This window comes from Carettochelys insculpta, chromosome 2, assembly GCF_033958435.1.
Source record: "Carettochelys insculpta isolate YL-2023 chromosome 2, ASM3395843v1, whole genome shotgun sequence".
Taxonomy (NCBI): Eukaryota; Metazoa; Chordata; order Testudines; family Carettochelyidae; genus Carettochelys; species Carettochelys insculpta.
Window position 1 is genome coordinate 272,396,451 of NC_134138.1, and position 25,328 is coordinate 272,421,778.

General features: G+C 42.0%; 1 protein-coding gene across 1 annotated transcript in view; it reads left to right on the forward strand.

The window, feature by feature from the left end:
* ADCYAP1R1 (ADCYAP receptor type I) overlaps positions 1–25,328 on the forward strand; it is a 185,440-nt gene that overhangs the window by 128,675 nt on the left and 31,437 nt on the right. The window contains exons 9-12 of the mRNA XM_074986332.1: positions 1,809–1,962; positions 6,307–6,367; positions 11,036–11,105; positions 12,858–12,949. Of these exons, the coding sequence (XP_074842433.1) occupies positions 1,809–1,962; positions 6,307–6,367; positions 11,036–11,105; positions 12,858–12,949 (377 nt within the window). The remainder of the gene's footprint in view (positions 1–1,808; positions 1,963–6,306; positions 6,368–11,035; positions 11,106–12,857; positions 12,950–25,328) is intronic.

Genomic DNA, 25,328 nt, shown 5'->3' on the forward strand with positions numbered 1-25,328 from the left:
GTGAACTTCAAAGTTGCTCATTTTGAAGCGGAGGCAAGCAGTCTAGCCACCGGCATGTCCAAGTACCCACGCTACTTCGAAGTTCCCTTACTCCCAAAACATTTTGGCTGTGGCCACACTTGGCCATTTCAAAGATTACTAATGAGGTGCTGAGCTGAATAATCAGCACCTCATTAGCATTAGGATGCTTCCAGCCATGGCACTTCGAAAGCGCCACTCTCAAATGCTCGCAGCTTGGCGTGGCAAAAAGGGGGTCCTTTTCGAAAGGACCCCACACCTTTCGAAATCCCCTTCTTCCTCTCAGTGGATATTCAGTATTATAATATTACAAAATTCAATATTACAATATTCAATTGAACACCTCATTAGTAATCTTCAAAATGGCCATTTGCATGGCCATTTTGAAGTTTTGGCCAAGTGTGGCCACAGCATTTGGGAGTAAGGGAACTTCGAAGTTGCATGGCTACTTCTAAGTGCCCACAGCTACACGGCTTGCCACTGCTTTAAAGTTAGCAACTTTGAAGTTCACATGGCAGGAATTATGCTAATGAGATGCTGCATATGCAGCGCAGTCCCTCATTGCTGTTCACCGATCTGGCTCGTTTACATGCTCCCTTCGAAGGAGGAAGCTAGTGTAGACAAGCCCAAAATGGTGTTTCACATTAACTCACAAGCAGTTTATTTTTTAAACAAAAACAAGCTGGGAAAACTGCCATAGATACCTAATTACATACAAAATAATTGATCCAAAACCCCACAACTTTGAAGCCACCAAAAACATAGAGGGGAGGGGTAGCTCAGTGGTTTGAGCACTGGCTTGCTAAATGCAAGGTTGTGAGCTCAATCTTTGAGGGTGCCATTTAGGGGTCTGGGGCAAATCGATTAAAGAAGGTGGGGTGCTTGGTCCTGCTAAAAGGGCAGGAGACTGGACTCAATGATCTCCCAAGGTCCCTTCCAGCTCTATGACATGTGCACATCTTGAGAGTAGCTGCATTCAAGCTATACCAATTCACACTGGCTGAAGATGTACCCAGGGGGTGGAGTGTAAATGGAGGCAACCAGATGTATCCTCCTCCCCATACTCCAGAGATGACCTTCCAGTTTCCAGGGCTATTCTGTGATGACATTTGGAGTGGATGATCTGGCAGGGTCAGTGTTAACCTGTTGACATACAACACTGCAAAGACAGGTCTGCCCAGCAATAACCTCAGTATAGGGTTCAGCAGACACCACCAAAGCTTGTTGCATTATCTAAAACTTCCCCTCATTTGCTTTGCATGCACATCTCTCAGCTTTCTTCACTTATCCCCCCTTTTCATTTGCTGACACCGAGTGTTACTGCTTCCCCCAAAATGCAGTAAAGTTCTGATCTTCGCGCAGTAGGGTGTATCCTTTATGAGCCACCGAGCAATCCCAGGCCTTTCTATGTTGTACTCCTCCTTAAAACCCTTCCTTAGATTTCTGTATACAAAACCGAATTCTTACCTGATTTAAGGCATGGATGACTGTAATCTAGCAATTAGCTGCCACTGTTTGCATGCACCTACTAGCGATAGAAGTACTTATGTTGCCTGAAAGCACTCACAGAATACCACCTACCTACTGAAATAGATTTTCTGCCCTTTACAGCTGTACTTTTTAAACAGCTCCTAAGAGTTTCCATCAACTCTTTAGATGTATATATTATAAAATAAAAGGCCAGATTGTTTTACTTTTTTGAGGATTTGGGGATCTATGTCTAGTTGTCCTATCCACATCCAGTTTGGGGGAAACACCAAAATAACTTGTTTTGTGTTTGTTTTTTATAGGTGGAATGCAAAGCAGTGATGGTCTTTTTCCACTATTGCGTCATGTCCAACTATTTCTGGCTATTCATTGAGGGACTCTACCTTTTCACCTTACTAGTGGAGACCTTTTTCCCAGAGAGACGATATTTTTACTGGTACACCATTATTGGCTGGGGTAGGGCTTTAATTATTTTTTAACTTACTGCATGCAAAAGATTTAATCACCCTCCTTTTTTCTTGAAATGAGTTGACTGAGAATGTGTGTAATCAAAGTGGAAACCATCTGGTGTTTTCAATCACCAGCTCCAGGGACTTACATTTCTCTTCTGTTCATGTGTTTGCATGTATGAATGTGTGGGGTGAAGCCTACAAAGAGGGGTTCCTTACCTGCCACCCTAAACCCTGTCATTACAGCCATTTTCCTTGTCCAATTATGAGATGGACGAGACCTTTTGGGGCCCCTCAGCAGTGATCAGAAGATAGGGATATGATTCTCTATAGCATCATGTAAATGCAAGAGTCTTTCATTCTCACTAAAATCAGCATGCCCTTTGTAGCACTCCACGAAGTGTTTTAATACAGGTTGAACCTCTCTAATCCAGAATTATTTCATCTGGCAACATCTGTAGTCCAGCATGATTTTAGTTATCCCGTCAACCGCTTATCATGGGTGTGGCCAAGTTTCCCATGGTCCCACATAGTTTGTTTACAGCCACCAGGCCTGGCTCTCAGTGCTCTGTGCTGTTATTTATCTGTAATTTAACCCTAAATGTCTTCTAAGAGCCCAGTAAGCAGCTGAAGTGTTGGTAATGCTGCTAGACAATATTAACAACCGTGGTCTGGCAAATTCTCTTGTCCAGCACTCGTTAGGTCCCAAGGCTGATGGACTAGAGAGGTAGTCAAAAAAGAAGCAAAACAAAGAACTCCCATTCCTCAATTTTATATGAATAAAAAGTTGTAAGGATATTTTTCTCCCACTGGAATTACAGATTTCAGTATTGCCATTATAAATCAAACAGCTTCTTGCACCCCATCTATCTAGAACTGACTTAAAATAAGGAGGTTTCTGCGTCACAGATCACCATACCCTTTAGAGGATTTCTCTTTGCAAGAAGAGTCCTTAATAAGAAGTCTCCTGCTTTGAAAATCAGGCTTCCCTGAGAATGGTCATGTCTGTCATGTGCCATTGCTAATGAGTGGATGGAAAATATGTGCTAGTAAGACCTGCTTAGGAATCCTGGGAGGGATAGATCAATAGGAGCTGGTTATGTTGGAAAGAAACAAACAATGTTTCAGAGAGTTGAATGTTGTGATATGTAATGTGATTGTTTTGAATGTGGAACTTCTGTGGCCAAATCCATTCCTGATGCATGTTCTTCGGAGAGTCTGTCATTGCAATTTTGGTTAAGAATCAGAGATAACAGACACAAGTGAGACCACTAATAGCAACTGCTTGTCTCAGCTTTCATGGCTAGGCCCAACGTTATGTTTTGTATGGCACCAGTGACCTTCAAAACTGATCATGAATAGAAATAACTTCTTAGAGTAATTAAAAAACCCAAAGACTTTTGATAACGTTTACAGTTCTGATTCTTCTAATCCGTGTTCCTTCAGTGCCTGTGGGCCACAATACATTTGTGGAATTCATTGTACTAGGCAGAATACACACATATACAGGACAGCTCGTAATGTGACGATCGTGCACTGTAAATGGACAAATGGTGGGATGAGAAATAGAGGGATAGAAAGATGAAGTCACAAAGCCTGGCACAGAGCTCTGGTCTTTGAGTCCCAAGCCAAAGTCCTAGTCTCTCAGTGACACTGCATCTCAGACAAGCTACAATCTGATTGAAGAGGGCAGTATTCTGTCTAAGCAGAGCCAACTGAAATTCATGAAACTCCAAGCTGGTGTAAAGCTCCAACCCTAAAGGATTTTGAGATGTATTTGTTAACGCATCTGAATATAGGTTTAAATATGAAATAAAATGTAAGCCAGCGTACGGACATTCTGACCAAGGGATTCTCAATATGTATATATAGTTAAAGAACTATCTGCATGTGGAACCAGTCCATAGTGCAACCCCATCAAAACAAAAAAGCAGTCAAGTAGCACTTTAAAGACTAACAAAATAATTTATTAGGTGATGAGCTTTCGTGGGACAAGCCCACTTGTTCAGATGATCTGTTGATCTGAAGAAGTGGGTCTGTCTCACGAAATCGCATCATCTAATAAATTATTTTGTTAGTCTTTGAAGTGCTACTTGACTGCTTTTTGTTTTGATAAAATAAAGACTAACACAGCTACCTCTCTGTCACTATAGTGCAACCCTATCTCAGATGAATATTAATGCAATTAATTGTTAATAAATATGATCCCATCACACTAGCTAATAACACTAGTATTTATCATTAATTAGTGTTTAATGAACATCTAATAAAAGTATATGCTGAGATGCTGAATTCCCACAGTCCCCATTTATTTCCACACCCATTGAGGACTTGGAGACCAGCTGGGAGCAGCTGAACACTTGACATGACCAGAGCCCAGGTGTGGAGTTTGATTTCAAGATTGTAAGTCCCCCAAAGCAAAGAATGTCCAACACTTCAAGGTGCAGGGAGCTACGTGCATAGTAGCTGGAGGGTATTCTGCACTTTGCAGAGCTGAGGTCTTCAGCCTTGGATGGTCACAAATGCATGGGGACCACTCAGCATGTAATTAATGAAAATTATAAATGCAGATGATTTTCTGAACTGTTGAGTCCTCTTAGCCTTGGACAAATAGGGCTAAGAACTTCAGGAGATCACCTTTCTTCTCACATGTACACCCTAACCCTATTATTATTCCTGCACTGGATCAAGGCACAACTTCTATCTGCAAGAACAGGCCTTTCAGTGGCATTTTGATGCTACTTTTAGCCTTACCTTGCCTGGAACTTGAGAGTACAGAAGCATGTGTGCATAGAAATGATTAAAAAGATGACGTAATGTTTCTTCTGGCATACATGTCTGTGTTCTTATTATATAGGGTCCCAGATTTACACACTATGGAAGAAAGGGCATACAAGGAAATTAAATTTGACCACAGTTGGAGGAGCATGTTAAACATGTACATGTTATAGATCTTAAACCACATCAGTGTACTGTACGCAGAAACATAATATACACCAGTTCACTCACCACATCAACAAAACCCCATGTGTCATGGACCCTTCTCGATAAATGCGTCAAAGACTTGGCTGTTGTGGAATCACAGATGTCTTCCTGTTCCAAGGTTGCAGTAGGTCCACAGAGCTCATCTGGTTTATGTTCTCTCTCCCTGCTGTGGCATAGGAGCTGTCAGCTCCAACCATAACCCTCGGGCCTGTACACCTGCTTGCCCTCCCATTGTCCAGGCCTCTCTCACAATACTAGATTTGGATTCCATTTGCACTAGATACATTGGGTCCAATTCTGATCTCATATCCACTTTTTGTTGCTGCAGGTCCATTGTTCTTTTTAGAGTAATTTCTGATCTGCACCACTTTAAGCAAGAGACAAATCCATGACGTTTGATTTGCTTATGCTTACAGATTCATCAGATCTTCATGTTTTAATGCACTATTTTGGTTTGAAGTTTTATAAACATCCATTATATACACAAAGATTCTGGGTCTTTTATAAGCTTGAGAATATAAGAAATATATTCAACTCAACATGCTTCATTACCTCTCCCCAGAGCGTTTTCTTTTGTTGTTGTTCAATCTCTCTATATTATACCTTTGCAAAATGTCTGGATATGTTTTTCCTCAACAGAGCTCCTTTTTCACCCAACCAAATAGGTTTAGAAAGCATTAGTCTCAGTTTTAGTAGCTTCAGGGTATGGCCTGAGAAGATTAATTCTAGTTATTAATGTGATACTAATGTAGCTTTCCAAAATGTATGAAGCCTACTTCCTGCCATCAGTCTCACCTTCTCGCACATTCTATAGCTGTCAATATCGTTGTGGTTTCTGTGTGTCTGTCTCCTTAATCTTCCTGTGGGGGAAGGAATTTCTCATTTGTCTCATTCCAATAATAAGATTCTCATCATCGAAACTCAACAATTCCCTGTTGAGCAGTTGCATACCACAGCATTGCTAAGTATAGGAAAATGTCAGGATTATTTCCAGTGTTTTGTGTGGTGATTGTTGTGCTGTTGGTATTGTTCAATTTAACACAACACCATTCTTCCCCATTGGCCTAAAACTATGTATCCTTTTGTGTGGTCATTTACACTCATGAAACCTCACTGCAGTGAGCTGTAGATTCAGACTTGAAATCCTTACTCGAATGCTACACAATAAGGACTGCTTGGGTCATTTCCAGAACATTCCTGTTGTTCACTGTAGAGTTTGGGGGTCATTCCTCACAGCACTTTTTTTCCCTCCGTCACTAAAACATAATACCTAATTCGGCATCAAATGTAGCTGGTGTGTGGTATGCAAATAAGAGCAATAAATATCAACAAAGAAATAATCATTTCTCCATTTTATTTTTTGTAGGCACCCCCACAATTTGTGTCACGGTATGGGCTGTGCTGAGACTTCATTTTGATGACACAGGGTAGGTACCATTGGGTAAGAAACCCTCCAGTGGCCTCATTTATGCACTTCCCTTCGTCGTTAAAGTGAAGTACAGAAGACAAGAGGTCTGGGAGCCAGAGCAGAAAATGGCAGCTAGGAGACCTGGCTTCCATTCCTAACTCTGCCACTAAGACATGGTGTAAGTCTGGGCAAATTGCTTAGACTAAACTATTGCGCACCAAAGATTAGGCACCTACTTGCCTATTTAGTCAACTAAGCAGACATGATAAAATATTCTTAGTTGCTTCCCTTTGAAGTCAGCGGGTGTTTCTCTGAATGTTAGATCTCAACTTCACCAGAGATTGGAGATGTTTGCATCTGAAGTTTTGACTCTGGTCCATTTCCCACAGATTCCCCTTCTTAGTGATTCAGTAGCTGACAACACATAAAAACCTCTTTCCATGAACTTTTTTTACCCGCTGTTCTATTCTAAGAATAAAACAAATTAAATCACCTGTTAACGTTACAAAACAAGCCAGGAACCCCTGTGGTGTCATTATGATAATTATAGAACTGCTCCTCAATGTATTAATTTACTTTAGAAGTCAAGGTGGCCCCTGATTAGGGAGAGGAAATATCTCATGGGAGGGAAAAGCCTTTACTGTTTTCTTTCCTAGAAGTTGATTAACATGCAGCATACTTAGATGGACTCTAGCTGAGACTCTCAGTGGCTATTTTCTTTTTTAAAATATCAGGTAGTTTTGTTTGGAGGGTCGGTGGAGGGAGGAAAAGCCAGCGTGAGTCTGAAAATATTTCAGAAATCATGCGGCAGGAAATCCACAGACAGAAAGGACTGAAGCATAAAGACACTGGCTTCATCTCCTGATTCATCCCAAGTTAAGTGAGAATGGAACTGGATCCCTAGGATTAAATGGTGCTGTTACCTCAGAGCAATACCCTGAAGGGAATGGAGTTACACTAGAAATCGGAATTTGGCATTTTAAAATGGAAAAAGTCCTTCCGCCCAGCAGAAGAAGTCGTGTGGTTCTGGTCTCCATGTCAGTAAGCTACTAGGATCTGTAATAGGGAGTGCAGTCTCTATGTCAATACTTATATGCCCCACTGTTTTGTCATTATTTTTCATATTCTAATGTGACTCATAAGAAAGGGAAAACTGGCCGCTGTTTCCACTCCTTCCACTGGGGCAAGGCCTGTGGTGTTGGCTACCATGGGCTTAAGAAATGCGCAGTTTACCCATGCAACTACTAATGTCAGAAATCAGGCCATGGGCAGTCATGTTCAGTGGAAAGTGCAAGAGTCATGCCGAGTGATCAAAGCAGGAACAGGGAAGCAAATCCAGTCCCTTGGGCCAGGGTAGGAGTCTGGAACCAGTAACCAGAGTCAGACGCAGGATCAGAGCCCAGATAGGAAGTCAGTAGTCACGCTAAGGGTCAGAACTGGAGAAAAGAATGAGAATTAAGGAGCGGCAGCAGGCGCCAGGAGGAGGCTGAGGATATGTGTACCCTACTGGGAGGGTCAGCCCAGTCAGGATTGGTCTCCCAGAGTTTGATTTTGTGTGCCTGATAGAGATGTGCAAAAGTGAACTCTCTGGGGTTGGCAGTCAAGCCCTGTACTCCCCGATATTGCTAAGAATAAGGTAAGGCAAGTAAGGCAAATAGGATGTTAGGAATTATTAAAAAAGGGATCGATAATAAGACAAAAGATATCATACTTCCCCTATACAAAACTATGGTACGCCCACATCTTGAGTACTGCGTGCAGATGTGGTCTCCTCACCTCAAAAAAGATATATTGGCATTAGAAAAGGTTCAGAAAAGGGCAACTAAGATGATTAGGGGCTTGGAACGGGTCCCATATGGGGAGAGGCTAGAGAGACTGGGACTTTTCAGTTTGGAAAAGAGGCGATTGAGGGGCGATATGATAGAGGTATATAAAATCATGAATGGTGTGGAGAAAGTGAATATAGAAAAATTATTTACCTTTTCCCATAATACAAGAAGTAGGGGACACCAAATGAAATTGATGGGTAGTAGGTTCAAAACTAATAAAAGGAAATTTTTCTTCACACAGCGCACAGTCAACCTGTGGAACTCCTTGCCCGAGGAGGCTGTGAAGGCCAGGACTCTATTAGGGTTTAAAAAAGAGCTTGATAAATTTTTGCAGGTTAGGTCCATAAATGGCTATTAGCCAGGGATAAAGTATGGTGCCCTGGCCTTCAGAACAAGGGCAGGAGATGGATGGCAGGAGATAAATCACTTGATCATTGTCTTCTGTTCTCCTTCTCTGGGGCACCTGGCATTGGCCACCGTCGGCAGATGGGATGCTGGGCTGGATGGACCTTTGGTCTGACCCAGTATGGCCATTCTTATGTTCTTATGTTCTTAAGGTCGATGGGAGAGTTTCTCCCGTCAACCCCCACCCCACCCCCCCGTAGGTGGCCAGGTAAGTCGATTGCAGATAAATCAGTTCTAGCTATACTATTGCCATAGCTAGAACTGTGTATCTTCAATCGCCTAACCTCCCTAGTGCAGACCAAGCCTTAGGTAGTTAGGACCAGGCCTGGGGAATCACTGCAGTAACAGGAGCAAGGCTGGAGCACATCAGGAGCAGCAGGCACAGGGAGGGTCACAACTGTGGACATGAATGCACTGAGAATCTAGAGAGCTGCTTCTGGGCTAACAGCCACCCAGATGCCCCTTCTGAGCCACCAGGTGGTACAGTCCATCCACCAAGTAGCCTTCTGCAAGCCAACTGCACTTGTTAGGGTGCCAGGAAATGAACCCTGGTGCAAGCCCTGATCCTTGACAGCTTATTATTTTATGTAAAAACACTTAACCACAAAATGATGCACATTAACACTGGAAAACTAGTGTTAATGAAGCCCATATGCGGCCCAAATATGGTCCTCCAACAAGTGCCTACATGGCTTAAGAGCACCAGAATCAATGACTTTCAATGGAACTCCTGCCCCTAACTCACTTAGGGTCTTTTGAAAATGTCATTCACTGTGCATGAGTAATAATGAAAAATACAGGTGATTGTCTGCACCCTGCTTATGTCATTAAAAACCTATGGAGTGTTTCATTTTTGGGTATGATCCAGGACCAATAAGAGAAATTTCAGATCTGTGCATCACCGTACCAGACCTGGTTTTTTTTTTGTTGTTTATTTTTGTTTTGTTTTTTTTATAACTAAGCACTTGGAAGATAGGACTTGTCTCAAACATTTGCTCTTCTCCCATATACCTGCACACAACCAAGGGATCACAGTTTTTAATTTATAGCTGTCTACTTCCCCCCCGAGAGTTTTGCAGGTAGACATTGGAAATGTGTAGAAGGTAAAGATAATGTTTCACAATATTGTTAGGCCAGTGGGTGGAGATAGTTCACAACTTCAAGACTTTTGTAATGGCTGATGGTGCTAGGAAAAATGCACCCCAATGGGTAACAACACTTGGTTTGTTTCACATTAGGAATGTTGTTCAAAAGTTGCACAGCAGGGAAAAGTCAGATGCATGTACAAGAGAAAAAATGTTTCCATGGTTTGCCGAAGCTTAGAAACATGTCCAAGGCCCAAAAGCCCAAACATTCTGCGATCACTTTAGCTTGTAAATGACTGTCTATAAGTAGTTCTCATGCAATTCCTTAGCAGTCATTTGTGCATATGAAGACACAGTGCAGATCTAGTGAGAAGAAAGCACATTTACTGTAATACTAGATTGCTACAGAGAACATTACAGTAGTTAACGAAACAGCCTAAATGTTTGCCCCAAACTAACTATGAATCCTTTTAAAATAAATATTGCTATTCTGCCAAGTAAGCCTCAAACTACCTCCCGGAGCTAGTTAAGTGCTGGAGTCCCTGTTTTGCTGACATGTGGACTGAAGCACACAGGCATGCGGGGCTAGATTTTCAAAGGTGCCTAAAGAGGCCGCTAAGTGTCTGTCAGGATTTTCAGCAGTGCTGAAACAGGCAACACACTTCAGTCTCACTGAGTTCAATGGTAGTTAGCTGCCTAACTCACTTAAATCTCATGAGACATCTCTTCGCATATTTGGGTGCCTAAATACCCTTGAAAATTTGACTCCCCAGGTGATGGAGCTAAGGCTGCATAGGGAAGTCAGTGTCAGAGACTGGACTGGAAACCCTTATTCCTTGACTCAAAGTTTTGGGCTACAGTTGCACTGACCCGAACTGCCAGCCGCAGTATGCAAATGGGCCATCTTGAAAACCTAAATGTTCACTCATTTGCATATTCACTTGCTGGTAGAGGCTGCTGCTGAAAAAAAAAAAGCAATGTAAACATGGTTCTGCCAGCGAACGCCCCCCACCTTTTGTTGGCCGTCTGTTATGCCTGGAGAAAATCAGGCATAAGAGGTGCCGACAAAGGCAGGGTGTCACCAGCAGAACCACATCTGCACTGCTTTGTTTCTGCTGCCAGCAGCCTCTGCCAGCAAGTGAATATGAAAATGATTGGCCATTTGCATTTTTGAGACCTGCCATTTGCATACTGCTGCCAGCAGTTTGGGTCAGTGTAACCATAGCCTTGGGCTTTAGTCTAAAGCCTTTTGCTTCCCTCTTCCGAGAAACTTCCAGTAGAAGAAACAGTCAATTTACTGCAGTGCCCTGTAGTTTCTTTCTCTTTCTTTCTTCCTCTGAATCCTCCTTTATTATTTAATTGTTTTAGCTGCTGGGATATGAATGATAACACAGCCCTCTGGTGGGTGATCAAGGGGCCAGTGGTTGGATCAATAATGGTAAGTAGCATACGGAAGGAGAGATGGCCATGTTTGGGATTACTTCTGAGACCTTTTTTTTATTAAAAATTTGAATTATTGTCACAGAATTAAAAATGAGATTTTCTCCCCCATTCTAGTGTTTATTTGGGACATCCCCCAGCTGCCATAGCCAGACCCCTCAATAGTCGATACTGCTTGCAAACCCTCCTTCTGTCTGTCCCTCTGTAGAAGAGACTGAAACCATTTTATACCATCACACCTGCTCCCTTTTATGGACAGTCCACCAGAGGTCTCCCCCGTCCTCCACTTGCATGGATGTGGCCTTAGAGCTACAAGAGCAATACAAGAAAACCTTCTGCATTGCCCTAACTCCATAAGGCTATGTCTACATAGAAGCCTTTTTATGAAATCCTCTTTTCCAGAAGATGTGTTCCAGAATAGTTTATTTCAAAATAATGCTGCTATACACAAGGCTGCATTTAGAAATAGCACTTAGCTATTTCGAACTACAGCACCTACACACATAGGCTATCGTTACACTGCAGCAATCTGTCAACAGAAGTCACTGGTGGAAGAGCTTTCCCAAAAAAAAATTCTGTCTGAGTACAGCCACACACAAAAGCCAATCGGAAGAGCACTCTGCTCTGTCAACAGAGCGTCCAGACTGCCCAAATTCTCTCTTGACAAAACAGGCACCCAGAAGCACAGCCAACATGGCTGCCCATTGTTCTGGATGCCCTGTCTGTTGCGAGAAGCACCCCCCCATCCCCCGAGAGCATTCATACGGATTTTTTATTAACAGAATCTGTTGACCACAGCGTTATGCCTCATGGCTGAGAGGCAAAATGCTGCTGGCGAAAGTGCTAAGTTTTGTCGACAAACTGTCAACAAAATGCATTTTGTGTGTGGATGTGCCACCAGTTTCATTGACAAAACCTGGGTTTTGTTGGCAAAACTCTCTATTGTAACTATAGCCCTCAAGCTTATTTTGAAATAGAGCCATTGGATGTGCTATGTCTTATTTCGATCTAGGCTCTATTCCCTGTCCACACAGACCCGATTTCGAAATAGCTAGGAACAGGGAATGGAGCCTATTTCCTTTCAAATAACTTTTTTGAAATGGGTCAAAATAGGTGCTATTCCTCATGGAATGAGGTTTCCATATTTCAAAATAAGCCAACTGCTATTTCAAAATTATTTTAAAATATCAGTTGTACTGTGTAGATGCTCACAAAGTTATTTCGGAATAGTGGTCATTATTCTGAAATAGCTTTACTGTGTAGACACACCCTAAAAGAACAAGTCAGCCCTTCCTTCATGTACAGCCTGCTTCTGCAGGGTACCAAGTGCTGTAAGTCAATGGGATTTGAAGGTGCTCAGGAGTGAGATCTGGCCAGCCAAGTACAAGCATTCAAGGGTCCGTTTCCATTGCAGTGTTTGACAGGTTGGCTTAAGCATTTCATCGTCTGTTGCTGGCAAAGGCATGCTCAGGCATGGAAGGGAATCTGTGCCCACAAAATGAAGGCTTGGGGCAATAGAGAAAGTGGGATGGCTGCCCCCAGGGCATATTACCTCACTATAATTCATGATGCTGAGGGGTGCCCTCTCCACAGAGTTGCTGTGCTTACAGTTTCATGGGGTTTCAAAGAGTGAGGCAATGGGGCCAGCCTGTCAAACTCCCTCAGTCATATTAGCAGAAACATGGCATGGCTCACAGCATTCGCCCCATAAGCCAGGGTTGCTTTTTACTTCTCTCTCTTCTCTTCCCAGATAAATTTTGTTCTTTTCATTGGCATCATCGTTATCCTTGTGCAGAAACTCCAGTCGCCTGATATTGGGGGCAACGAATCCAGCATTTACTTGTAAGTAAAATAGCTGTCAAATTAGCAGTAATGAATTCAGATCTCTAATATACACATAGGAAAAACCCCCTCAACAGAACTCAATTGACTTGTTTGGCTATGTCGTAGAATCTATTGGTTTTTTTTTAATGCAAAGGCTACTAAATACTTGGTTTGGTGGCACTTTTCATCTTTATATAAAGCTCTTAGAAAATAATTCTAAATACTATATCTATATATATATCTATAATTTATAGACGTATATATATTTTAAATAGGACTATGCACTGATCAATTATTTTGAAATTCACATACTGTCCAACCTTTGACTATGGTTTTATCCATGGGACAGTGCGCTGTGCTTCATATGTTCCAAAGACCCAACCCAGAGTCCTCTGATTTCAGTGAGAGTCCTTCTGTTAACTTCCTTGGACTTTATGAGATCCTAAGTCACCTTGTGAAGTGACATACAGTCCCATTTCTGGATGGCAGTTTTTGAATACATTCACCTAAATGTTCATTTTTTGCTCTCTAGACTGCTTCAAAGCTCACACCTATCCTTAAATGTTTCCACCTGAGGTTTTAAATGGGAGTTTGTTTTCATTTTACCCTTTTACATTTCCCCCTCAAACATATATTCCATTCCTTAGGTCCCACTTCTTCCTCCTCCTCGAGAGTTGTCATCAATATTGATTAGTTGTAGATCCCCATCTCCAGTTTGTGTCTCCCATTAGAATGATTGTCATTTTCCTTTTAAATACTTATGGAATGTTGAAAGTTAAAAAATAGCTACACCATATCTGGTACTTCTTCAGGTTTCCTATTGAAGGTTAAGCAGGTTTCCCTGGCACCTTCTCAATGTCATAGCATTTTGTGCAACCTAAAACTATGATTATTACAGGTCTGGCTTCCCTGGGTAGCATGGAAAAATCCAGTGCAAAAATACAGTGTTTACCAGAAAACAACATATAACAGGTTGCATGAGAAGATTTCTTAGCATGAGGGATTATGCTTAAATGTTCTATCTAATCTCCACCATTGTACTTTCAATAGCTAAAACTTCAACACATTTATACAACCCAATCAAAAAGTCCTTATTTATACAAAAATCCCATTGAGGTCTGTAGCGTTGTAACCAGTTCATTTTGTTGCTCTTACATCTCGGACAGAGCAAAGAGAGAACCTATGTACTGACCATGTGTAAATTAATTTAGAAGACAAACAGAACTTCAGGTTCTTTGTCTCTGTTCTATCCCCTGAATAACTGTTTGCATTCATTGCTGTGAGGACTTGTGTCTCCTGAAAAAACACAGCAAAAATGAAGATTTGCCTAAGTAAGCATTTCAAGTATGGTCACCACATGGGCCTGTAGTGCATTGATTTATTGTTGAAGATCAATATTCTTCTCCAAGGCTCTAGTTTTATTTGCATGAAATGGGGGCATTTCTGGAGAAGACTTTCTCCTGTTGGTCTTCCCTAAATGGAACATCCATTTAATTAAGGGGTTTTGCTCAAAGCTATAAGCTTTATACTCACTGACCTAAAGGACACTTTAAATACATTCAGCACAACCAACTGCCACTTTGGGTCCTGGGGCAATGTGGGAAGGGGACCCAGCTCTGTGTCTCTGAAGGGGGCAGGCAAGGGTGGAAGGGGAAGAGCCTAGGGCTGTGGTGTTTCAAAGGGGTCTGGAGCAGTGGTGGTGGCCAGAGCTCCAGGTCCCTTTGAAATTCCAGGCCCTGGTGCAACTGCCCCCTTTATCCCCCTCCCTGTCAGCAGGCCTGAATATATTCTACAGATACACACTGATCACGCTCACAACTCAGGAAAAAATGTAGTAGCCACAAGAATGAGGAGTCCTGTAAGCACCTTAGAGACTAATAGATTTATTAGGGCATAAGCTTTCGTGGGCAAAACCCACTTCACCAGAAGGGAAGATGCAAGGGCTAGGTTAGGCATCTTACCTGCATGGTTTGCCCATCCCAATGCATGAAGACTTCCCATGTCATCACTTGCAGGAAATCCCTCCTGCATCTTAAATGGCAATCTAGATGTGCAGAGCCATTTCTTCCTGTGAATAGTGAAGTACGCATTTACTGCACATCTGTTACATATGAGGCAAAGCATGTCATTAATTCAAATGATTAGAGTAGGCTGTGAAACATCCTGGCCATTTTTAGTCAATATGGTTCCTGTCCCTGATATTTTTCCTATGTGTATAGCTGGCAACCCGAAAAAGAAAACATCTTTTTTTCTGTTTCATTCGCTGCCATTATTATTTTTTCATATTTGTTTGCCGCTTTATAAATGGACATGTTTAAATATATCCTTCATGTATGTATGTGTTACAAAGTGGAGTGTTGTTTATCCAAACATATTGAACAATAGCAAATGTGTGTAGAAGTGATGCAATAAATAAAAATATATGCATAGATATACACAGGCATATATATACACACACCTACTGTATACAGCTCCATTACCTCAAAGGTTTGTAAGGTTATGTCACCATATTCACACTTCCATAGAATTTAACTTTGCAGCTAAACTAGTATCTACCTGCCCTATTCCAGTTTTTCAGATTTACACATGCATAATATGCCCTTTCCTTTCACCAGACAAGAAAAATTATACACTTCCAGCCAATTCTGCAGTAGTCTTCCATGTACCTCATATCAACAAACGGGCAAAAAGCATCCGAGGGGCAGCTGCATTAGTCTCTAACTTCAAACAACAAGCAGTCGTGTGGCACCTTAGAGACTAACAAATTTATTGGGTCAGGAGTTTTTTGTGAGTAAAATCCACTTCACCAGAGGGGTGGAAATAACAGAATTCAGGGTATATGAAGGTATATATAGCAGCAAAAAAAAAAAAAAAAAGTAGCCATGGAAAAGGAACCTCCCTGGTATTAGTTGGACAAGTTAGTGAAGAAAATTCATCTGGATGTCTCATTGATGGCATGTGATGTAAAAGTGCAAATGTCAAAGGCGGGGAAATTGCCCTTTACATTCAAGCGTAGGTTAATGGTGTCAGATTTGTAAATGAATACTGAAATTCCATTAAAACAATTTGTTTAGGTTTCATCTTTTTATTCTAAGGTACCATTTTGGAAGGGAAAAAAAGAGTGTGGAATTCAGTAGAGCCAGGCTAAGTGAGAATGAAAAACAAGGAAGCTCATTGAGTACCCCAGCTGTGAATCCACAAACACAACTCATAAGGAAAAAAAAATTGTTGTATATTGGTTGGAAAGTATACTGTGGAGGAAATCTTGGCCCATTGACCTCAATGAGAGTCTTTTGTATAGAGAATGAGTGGGGCCAGAATTTCATCCTTTATCATAAATGTGATTCAACTCATTCAAATTCCCACTCAGTCCCGTCTGGGTCAACTCCAGCACTCAAACCCCAGTTCAGCAAAGCACTTAACCACTAGTTCAGCAAAAGAGTTAAACCTGTGGCTGATTCCCACTGACTGCAATTGGACATAAGCACGTTTCAAATTACGCAGCTGCTCAAGTGATTTATAGAGTCAGGGCATTAATAAATTGGATCGCAAGTATATCTATGGACAGAATTTGGCTCATCAACTGCAGAGAAGATACTTATGTTACTGCTATTGCTTATGCAAATAAGATGAACAAGAGTTAGCCTCTGCATTACCTTAAAAGAACATGATGGATATGTTGATATACATATTGCTCAGATACACACAAAGGCAAAGAAAGAAAGAAATGTTGTACAGTATTTAGGATAGATTAATAAATACATTTTCATATTAAAGAATATGTGTATCTTTTTGCCAAAGATACTCATTTCACCCATATGGGACAAAAATGTATCTTTATATCCATACATTAAGATTGTTTTAAATATTGGATTCATTCAATGATACAGTATATGACAACATGTAGATGATTCTTTATATATTAAAGTCCACACACATGAAATATAATATGCAATTTTTAGCTGTGTATACACATGCATTCCTCCTTCAGAAGAAGACTGCACATGACGGAGATCAGAAGTGCAACTGAGGTGCTTCATTTGCATAATCTCTTTTTGGAAGAGATTCTTTTGAAAGTAAAAAAGCAGTGTAGACACAGATCTTTCGAAAATAAATCCCATCTTTGAAAGAACCGTTATTCCTAAAAAAATTGGGAGCAAGCATTCTTTCAAAGATGGGGTTTATTTTCCAAAAACCCCACCTACACTGCATTTTTGATTTCAAAAGAATCTCTTCTGAAAAGAGGTTATGCAAATTGAGCATGAGATATGTAACTCAGTGCTTCATTTGCATTTCTGATCTCCCTCATTTGCATTCCTCTTTCCAAGGAGGAATGCACGTGTAGACACAGCTAACAATTGCATAGTATAGTCCTAAAAATAGATAAGAATAGGGGTTCTTTTGAAGACGGGGTTTATTTTCAAAAGAGCTCTGTCTACACCACTTTTTTTGCTTTCGAAAGAGTTTCTTCCAAAAAGAGATTATGCAAATGCTGCACAAGAAATGTAAATCAGCACCTCATTTGCATTTCCAATTTCCCTCATTCACATTCCTCTTTCAAAGGAGGAATGCACACGTGGACACATCTTTTGTGTATGAAACACATGTGCCCTTTCCAAATGGGTAAACTTACCTGTAACTCAAGAATTCTAAAAAAGCTAAATACTGACTTTGAGGGGAAATTTTATATTTCTTTTATCAATATTGTATCTTAGCACATGAGAGTCATTTTATCAACGAGCTTACAAGTTTCCTTTTATTTATTTTTGAATCCTCCTTTATAGACACTATGGGATAAACTCACAAAAGGATGTAGGTGCCTAAACCGAAGTGCCAGGCTCTGCTGGAGTTCAAACTCCCCATCCCCCATTCAGCTGCTGCCCATAGATCCCTAAAAGCCTAAAATCACTCAGCAGATAATTTTTTGCAACAGGTATTCTTTAGGTGCCTGTGGTGCTGCCTCTGAACATGCATACTGCACCCTTGGGCTGGTCATCTGGACACCAAAGTCCTGGTGTGATTCATGAACTGGGAAAATTAGGCATTTCTCTGCTTGACTTACCTGTGGGACTCAATGTGGAAAGGGTGTCTACAGAGGACTTCAGACTGGTGGGTGAGAAGAACGAGAACATCCCTTATAACTTCAGCACCATAGATAAAGCACTCGTTTGGGATGTTAGAGACCTTTGGTTCATGGCTCCCTTGCACAGCATTGACTAGAGAAAGGTTTGAAGAGGCATCTGCCATTTCTCAGCCCAGGGCGGAGGGGTATTTTGATTCAGAGCTGGCTCTGTGCACTGTGGAGAAGTAATCACAGACAGCAATTGGCACAGGACCCTGGGTTTCCTGGTTCTACGGTGAGTGCATCAGGTGTCAGTCACATATTTCTGCACACTCTCTCTCTCTCTGGCCCAGTGACTCTCTCATTATTTACCCGCAATGGAACAGCTTCCAAAGGAGAGACTGAGGGAGCTCCACTTCAGAATATCCCCTGGCCCAGTGACTGGGTCACTCACCTAAGATGGTGGATCCCTCTTTCCCCCTCAGGTGGAAGGGAAGCATGAAACCATATCCCAGGTGAGTGCATTAACTCCCAGGCTTCAAGTTATAAGGGAGGGCATAAATGCTTGTCACAGACTTGCTCTATGCCCCAACTGGTAACCAGTCTCCTAGGAGTGGCCCTGTTAACGGGCCAGGCCCCAAATGACACTTAAAGTTCCAAGGCATCAGATCCCTGATCTCCAAGCCTGGCCCATCTCCAAGCCTGACCCCTGTCTCTTTCCAAGGCTTTCTGCAGTAAATCTAGCCGTGCCACATTTCTGTGTGAGGCTCGAACAGGGTTGCTCTAAGGCACAATGCTCTCCAGGAGAGTTTATGGTGAAATGGGCTTGTTTTTCAGGGTAATTTAACTGTTTGCTGGTGACCTGGCCCACAGAATATGAGATTCCTTTGGTTACCATAGAAGAATAAAGATTAAAGCGCACACCTGTGCTGATTAGCCAGGACCTCAAGCCCAGCTATAAGGATCTCCATGTTTCGGCTCTGCCTCTCTCACTCCTTCATCAGTTCCCAAGGGAGAAAGCCCAGACACCTTCCAGAAGCCAACCCTTTATCCCCCACCTCATTTCTTCCAGTCCTTTACTATCAGGCTGGGAGCCTTTGCTCAAGTTCCCTGCTCAGAGGTGAGGAAATCTAGCTCCCTCTGGGTCCTTGGTTGCTAGGTGCCAGTGTCCCAGTGACTGGATTCTCAGTTGTTGCCTTGGGTTTTCCACTGATGCGGGGCTGCCTTCAGCCAGCAGTTTTTAATGACCTTTTGGGCTCAGTAATCTAGATGACACATATTGCTATGCTGTGTCTCTCAGCCCATCCTGAGAGCCAACTTAGCCTTTATCCCCCACTGGGTGTCCATGCAAAATGGAGGGGAAACTGAGCACACATAAGCTTCCAAAGACATTACCAGCAAATTCTCATTTTGTCACGGTGCCTAGTTCCAGGGTAGCCCTTGCAGCTGAGAGGCACAATCAGAGAGAGGTGCTATCTGGACTTAAGCACCTAACTCCAAACGAGGGCTGGTTTGGCACCTCCCAGTGTATGCCGGCAGTGCACCCTACACCTAAGCCCTGACACACCTGCGAGCACAACCTCCACTTCCATCCACACAGAAATCAGTTTAATGCAGATCATCAAACACCCAGGATCAGGGTCCTACAAACCTGTTGGCGGAAAGGGTCACAGCCTAAGCTCTGCTGGGACTTGGGACCCTTTTGCAGTGTGGATGCAGCTCAAACCACAGGAGAGGGTCTGTGTAGTGCAATGTGGATGTGTCAGCACAGCTGTGAGGCCCAGGTTCAGCATTTGTAAGCTCACAGCATGGATGCACAAGAATGTGCTGAGTAACTCTGAGTCTGCAAGTCTGGGTCCCACAGCCCCAGGCTAATAGTGCAGCCCAGGCATCCCCCAGTGGCTTGCTTAGGCAAGGGACCTTCTAGAGTGTTGGGTTTTGGAGAACTGAGTCTGAGATGCCTCTCCCCATTTGTTCTGTGGCCTACCAGGGGTTTATGAATGCCAGAGACTTTCTAGACGCCTAAAAGTGAGACACGGTGACACTCAGCCTCGCCACATCTAACTTTCTTTGGGACTCTCGCCCTGGGGCCATGATCCTGCTAAACACTTACACACATATTTGAGTTAAAGGAATTTAATCATATACTTAAGTGCTTTCCTGAATCAGAGCTCAAGGCTCCTAGTTTCCCTTTGTCTTGGTGCCCTGTGCTGTCCTTTGTATCTGTGCAAAGTGGGCCAAAGCCAATGCTGGAATGACTCTGTTCATTGCTGCTCTAAACCTTTGGTTTAGCAGATTTCCCAGACACCTTTCAGAAACATTTCACAGTAAATTCATTTTCTTTTCTCTGCTTAGCACGTTTCAGTGGGGGGACATGGGATTTCCATGCCTACTTCCATTCTGCCTTCAGAGCCAGGCTCTGACAGCTGCAACCACAAAGCTTCCTGCAGCTGCAGGAGGTTCCAAGAGGTAAGAGTGGGTTTTATATCCCCTGTGCTGATGGGAGCACACCAGCTGGAGGCATCTTGATGCTAGTCCTAGCTGGCTTGGGAGAGACAATTCTTGCTTTCTTTCTGCACAACTGGAGAAATCTCTGCACCCTTTGCCCCACTCACAGCTGCAAGAGTCTCAGGCTGCTGCCCCCTCTCAGTACCCTGCCACAGGGGGAGGTATCTGGAGGTGGTTCTGGTCTGGTCTCCCCTCCCACCACCAGAGCAGTTTGCAGGGGAGGAACAGGTCCTGTCCTTCCTCAGCCCAGTTAGAAGTAGGAAGCTCCCTTTGTTGGGGTGCTCCTAGGAACAAGGAGACCTCAGATTTCACAGGGAAGGACTTATTTCATGGTCTGCAGTGTTTTCACAGCCATGAAATTGGTAGAACCCAATACATGCAAGTATTGGGTGGCCAATTCTTCATTCCTTGAGTACCCCACTGAAGTTAGTGGAAGCTCAGAGTGCACCCAGAATGAAGGGTCCAGTCCCTGAATATCAATCACCAGTTAATAGGTACCACTATGCGCTCTACTAATTAGTTTTACCAAACATGCCGGAAAGTCACATCTCTGTTCAGAGACCAATCGTTCCGTGATAAAATGATGTTTTATCTTAGAGGAAGCGGATTGCAATAATAGTGATGCTAAAGTGAACGTAGTGTAGCCACCATGACTGTGGGCTTCATTCATGGACCTTAAGATATATGCAGTACTGCAAATATGAGTGGTGTTCGTTATCACCAAATTAGACATTTACTCTAAATAACCTTCCCGGTGATCATTAGAAGTAATTTCCTGTGTTTTGAAGCTGAAAAGAAAGGTGAGAAACATTAAGCTAATTCCCAGTGTTCTTGATTGGATTTCTAAAGGCTAGTTTAATGATTTAGTGAGTGTAATATTTCCAATTGTATCAGTTGGTATATTCACCCATTTATTACCAGCCTTGAGCAGTTTGTCATCCTCCATTTGGTTTGGGCTCAGTGTTACCTGCATGCCATTCCTTCCATTTTAGATTGATTAGCTCTAAATATGACAGAGCCCTGACAGAACAAACGACTCAATGATTATTTCAATGATGTTTAAAATCGAAAGTTCTCTTTCCATTTTACTTGAGTGAAGGCTGAATTTATGAAAAAAAATATCCAACCATTGAAGGTGGTCACTGAGGGAGATCGTATCCTTCATTGTCAGTGCCCTTTAAAATTTCAGGATTCTTTTTTCAGAGTTCTCTCTTTTTTTTCCTAGTTTATCAGACCATATTTTCCCCCAGATATCATCACTTGTAATCATCCTTGCTTCCTCCCAGCAGGCATAAGCAGTCACAGTCACATGCAGAAAGTTCAGGCCTGTGATCCTTGGGCCACATTCTCTTTAATGTTACTCTGGTATCAATATTCAGTATTTCCACAGATTTCACTAGCTGTGCTCTGGTTTGACACCAATGAAAATTAAAGTAATATTTTCTCTGGTGGAACTGTTGACATCCAGAGATAAAAGATTTACTAAAATGTGAAGTGTTGATTTTGTATTAACATTCCTAGTTTTGTTTGTTGTTTTTTTTTGGATGACTGCCCATGTAACACACAGGAAGCCAGCATGATTGCTATCTCCTTCTAGTTGCTGAACTTTGTAAGAATGATTGTGTCCTGCTGCCTCCAAGCTAAAAGACCTGGTCCTGTATTTCAGGCAATAACCATTTAGGGTGCATCTACATTAGGAACTAACTTCAAAGTTAACTTCGAAGTTGGGCACTATATTGGAGTAGCCATCAGAGAATCTACACACATTTTTCTTTACTTCGAAGCGAACTTTTAAGTTAACTAGGAAGCCCAACTTCAAAGTGCCTACTTTGAAGTTTAACTTCCAAGTAGGGTGTGTATAGACACTTTACTTTGAAGTTGCATACTTCAAAGTTGTACTTCAAAGTAAGCAACTTCAAAGTTATTTTTGTAGTGTATACACAGCCTTAGACTTTTATATCTAGTGGTCCCAGGTAGAGTTCCAAAGGATGACTCATGCATGGGGCACTTTTACACCCTATATTGCAAGCCATGTACCCAGTCATAAATGAACATCTAAATTTTGACCATCTCTTTTAATTCTCCATTTATTGACTGGAGAAAAGAATCTTCCATTTAGAACCCTACTATGACCTGTACAATCCATGGCAGATCATCTGGTGCCTGAATAATTCATATATATTTTTCATGAATCAGCTGCAGAACAGGAAGCCAAGAGATGCTTAACATGAGGAAGAGCCAAGGTGTATTTCAACTATTGTATGGCAAACACAAGTACAGATTGAACCTCTCTAGTCTGGCACCCTCAGGAGCTGACTGGGGTTGAACCAAGAATTTGCTGAACCACAGGCAGTCAAGATTGTCTTGCAGCATTACCAACACTCCCACTGCTCACTGGGCTCTTAGAAGATACTCAGGTGTAAACTAGAGCTAAATAATACTACAGGACTGGTGGCTGTAAACAAACATTATGGGGCCACCAGAAACTTGGCCACTGCCATGCTAAGTGGGCATATGGCTAACTGAAATCATGCTGGACCACAGATGTTCCCGCAACAGAGAATGCTGGACTAGACAGGTTCAGCCTGTAATATAGTAAAGATAGGGGGCCAAACTCTGCCCTTGTGTGATCGAGCAAAAAAGTGTTCCCATTGCTATAGAGATAACAAATAATCCAATAAAGACCCTTAAATGCAAAAATAATTACACTGAGGTGTCTTACTTAAATTCAGTTTACTGTGTGCATGACCAAAGTTACTACTGATGAGAGGTTTATTTATGTATGAAAAAGAATGTAATTACATGTCAGTATACTAGGTTAAAAAAACACCAGGAGATGCATGAATCACTCATATGCTGGATTGAGCCATAACACTAAAATAGTGCAAGCATTTCTATGAAGCTTTGGCTTGTTCACTCATCTCAAAGGGCTAAAAGCACATTTGATTGACACTTTTTATATTTTTGGCGCATGGATGCGTAGTATAATTTTTGTGGTTCATTTCTGCTTTTGCTTTTTTAAACCCACTTTTCATCATAACTTTTGTATCATGCCTGTTGAAAACTCAAAGAAAAAAAAATCCACACATCTCTCTAGCTAATTCAGGTCTACATCATTCCTCCAATCAGCATCTTGCTGGAAAGAAAGGAGAGACATGGCATAGACCATAGGTAGGTATAATTTTCCATGTGGTCTAGTCTAAAGAGTATAGGTTAGCAGAGTCAGTGTCCTAAAGCAAGTGTTTTGGTAAACAACACTCCTCTGCAATTCAGCAGCAAAGTCATTGGAAATTCTATGACTCTTTTGCTATTTGCTTTGTCTTGCCACAAGCACTCAGATTAGCAATGCCAGCTATTTCCAGAAGGATTTTGCTGGCATAAACCCCATTTATAACAGGAAACTAGTTTCTTTGCGGAATGATCTCTCAATTGGCATGGATATTTAACTGCTTAAACCCAGATATTATTAACTGGGAGCAGTGGAATTCCTGAGAACAGCAAGAATGCAGAGGTCTCTTAAACAAAGGTTTACATAGAGCAACACTAGCAAACGATTAAGGAAATAATGATTATCTGTTATCACACAGAACAATGGAGTCAATTCTCATTTCTAGAAAAGTGAATAAGCATGCTGAAAATGGTTGCTTTGAGTTTTTATTTAAGACTCAGTCTTACAAAATTTGCCTAGTGGTCAAGGATAAATGGCCTCCTTCACAAATACTGTGTTTATTGTTTGTATCCCCCAAGCCAAATTCCCATCTCCTATCCTTGTTTTAATGTTGGTTGTATTTGTTCTAAACAGCATTAAACAGGAGATTGTAGAGATGTGGAAAATTGAAGTTATATAGCTAAGAAGTAATTAATGTGTAATTAAGTAATTAAGAATTAATTAATAGCCTCCCCAAAAAAGACCAGCAGAAAGCCATTGAAAGCTCTGGCCTGCCATTGGGCTATCTACGTATGATACTTAGATGGTCCTGTTCCTATAATACCACATTAAGAAGTTATTAAGGTGAACCCCACTTCCACAAAAACAATCATGAGAAAGCCATGGAAAGGTCTGGCTGCCATTGAGGTATCTATGTATGATACTTAGAAGGTCCCATTCCTATAGGATCTAGGGCCTTGCAATCTAGAATGCATTTAACCCACAACACTACTTTAACCTATATCCCCATTTAGCACAACAAGGAACTGAAAGACTAAAGCTGGGTCTATACCACAGAGTTCTGTCAACAGAAGAGGCCTTCTGTGAACAAAACCAGGGAGCATCCACACTGCAAATGCATTCAATTGAGAACCTGTCAACAGAACACAGCAGTTTTCTGGGCAGAGTTCTATCTTGGCCCTACGGGGCATAGCGCCTTTGTCGACAGATTCTGTCTACAAAAGAATAGTTTAGATGCTCTGGGGGGCCCTCTGTCGATAGAGAGGGCTTCAGGTCCACCTCACAGCCCTGTTTGCAGAGCTTCTAGCTGGCTGTTCTGTTGACAGAGCTCTGTAGTGTAGACACAGCGAAAGTGTCTTGCTCGAGGACACAACAGTAGTCTGTGTTAGAGCAGGTCATTGAACGTCGGTTTTTTGAGTCTCAGATTAGCAGCCTAATCGCCCATCCATCCCTCTTCTGTACACATCACTCTTGCATTATTTCATTAGTCATGGGAGGAGCAGGCCTAAGGCCCCTTCCATCTTGGATTTGGTTTTGCCATTTTATCGGTGACTTCCCAGTGCGGTATTCCATAGACCCCAAGATTCATAGTTGTTGGTGTGGTCAGTTTACAGAAAATCCCATTAATTTCCAGTGAAACACGTACACTTTACTGTGGC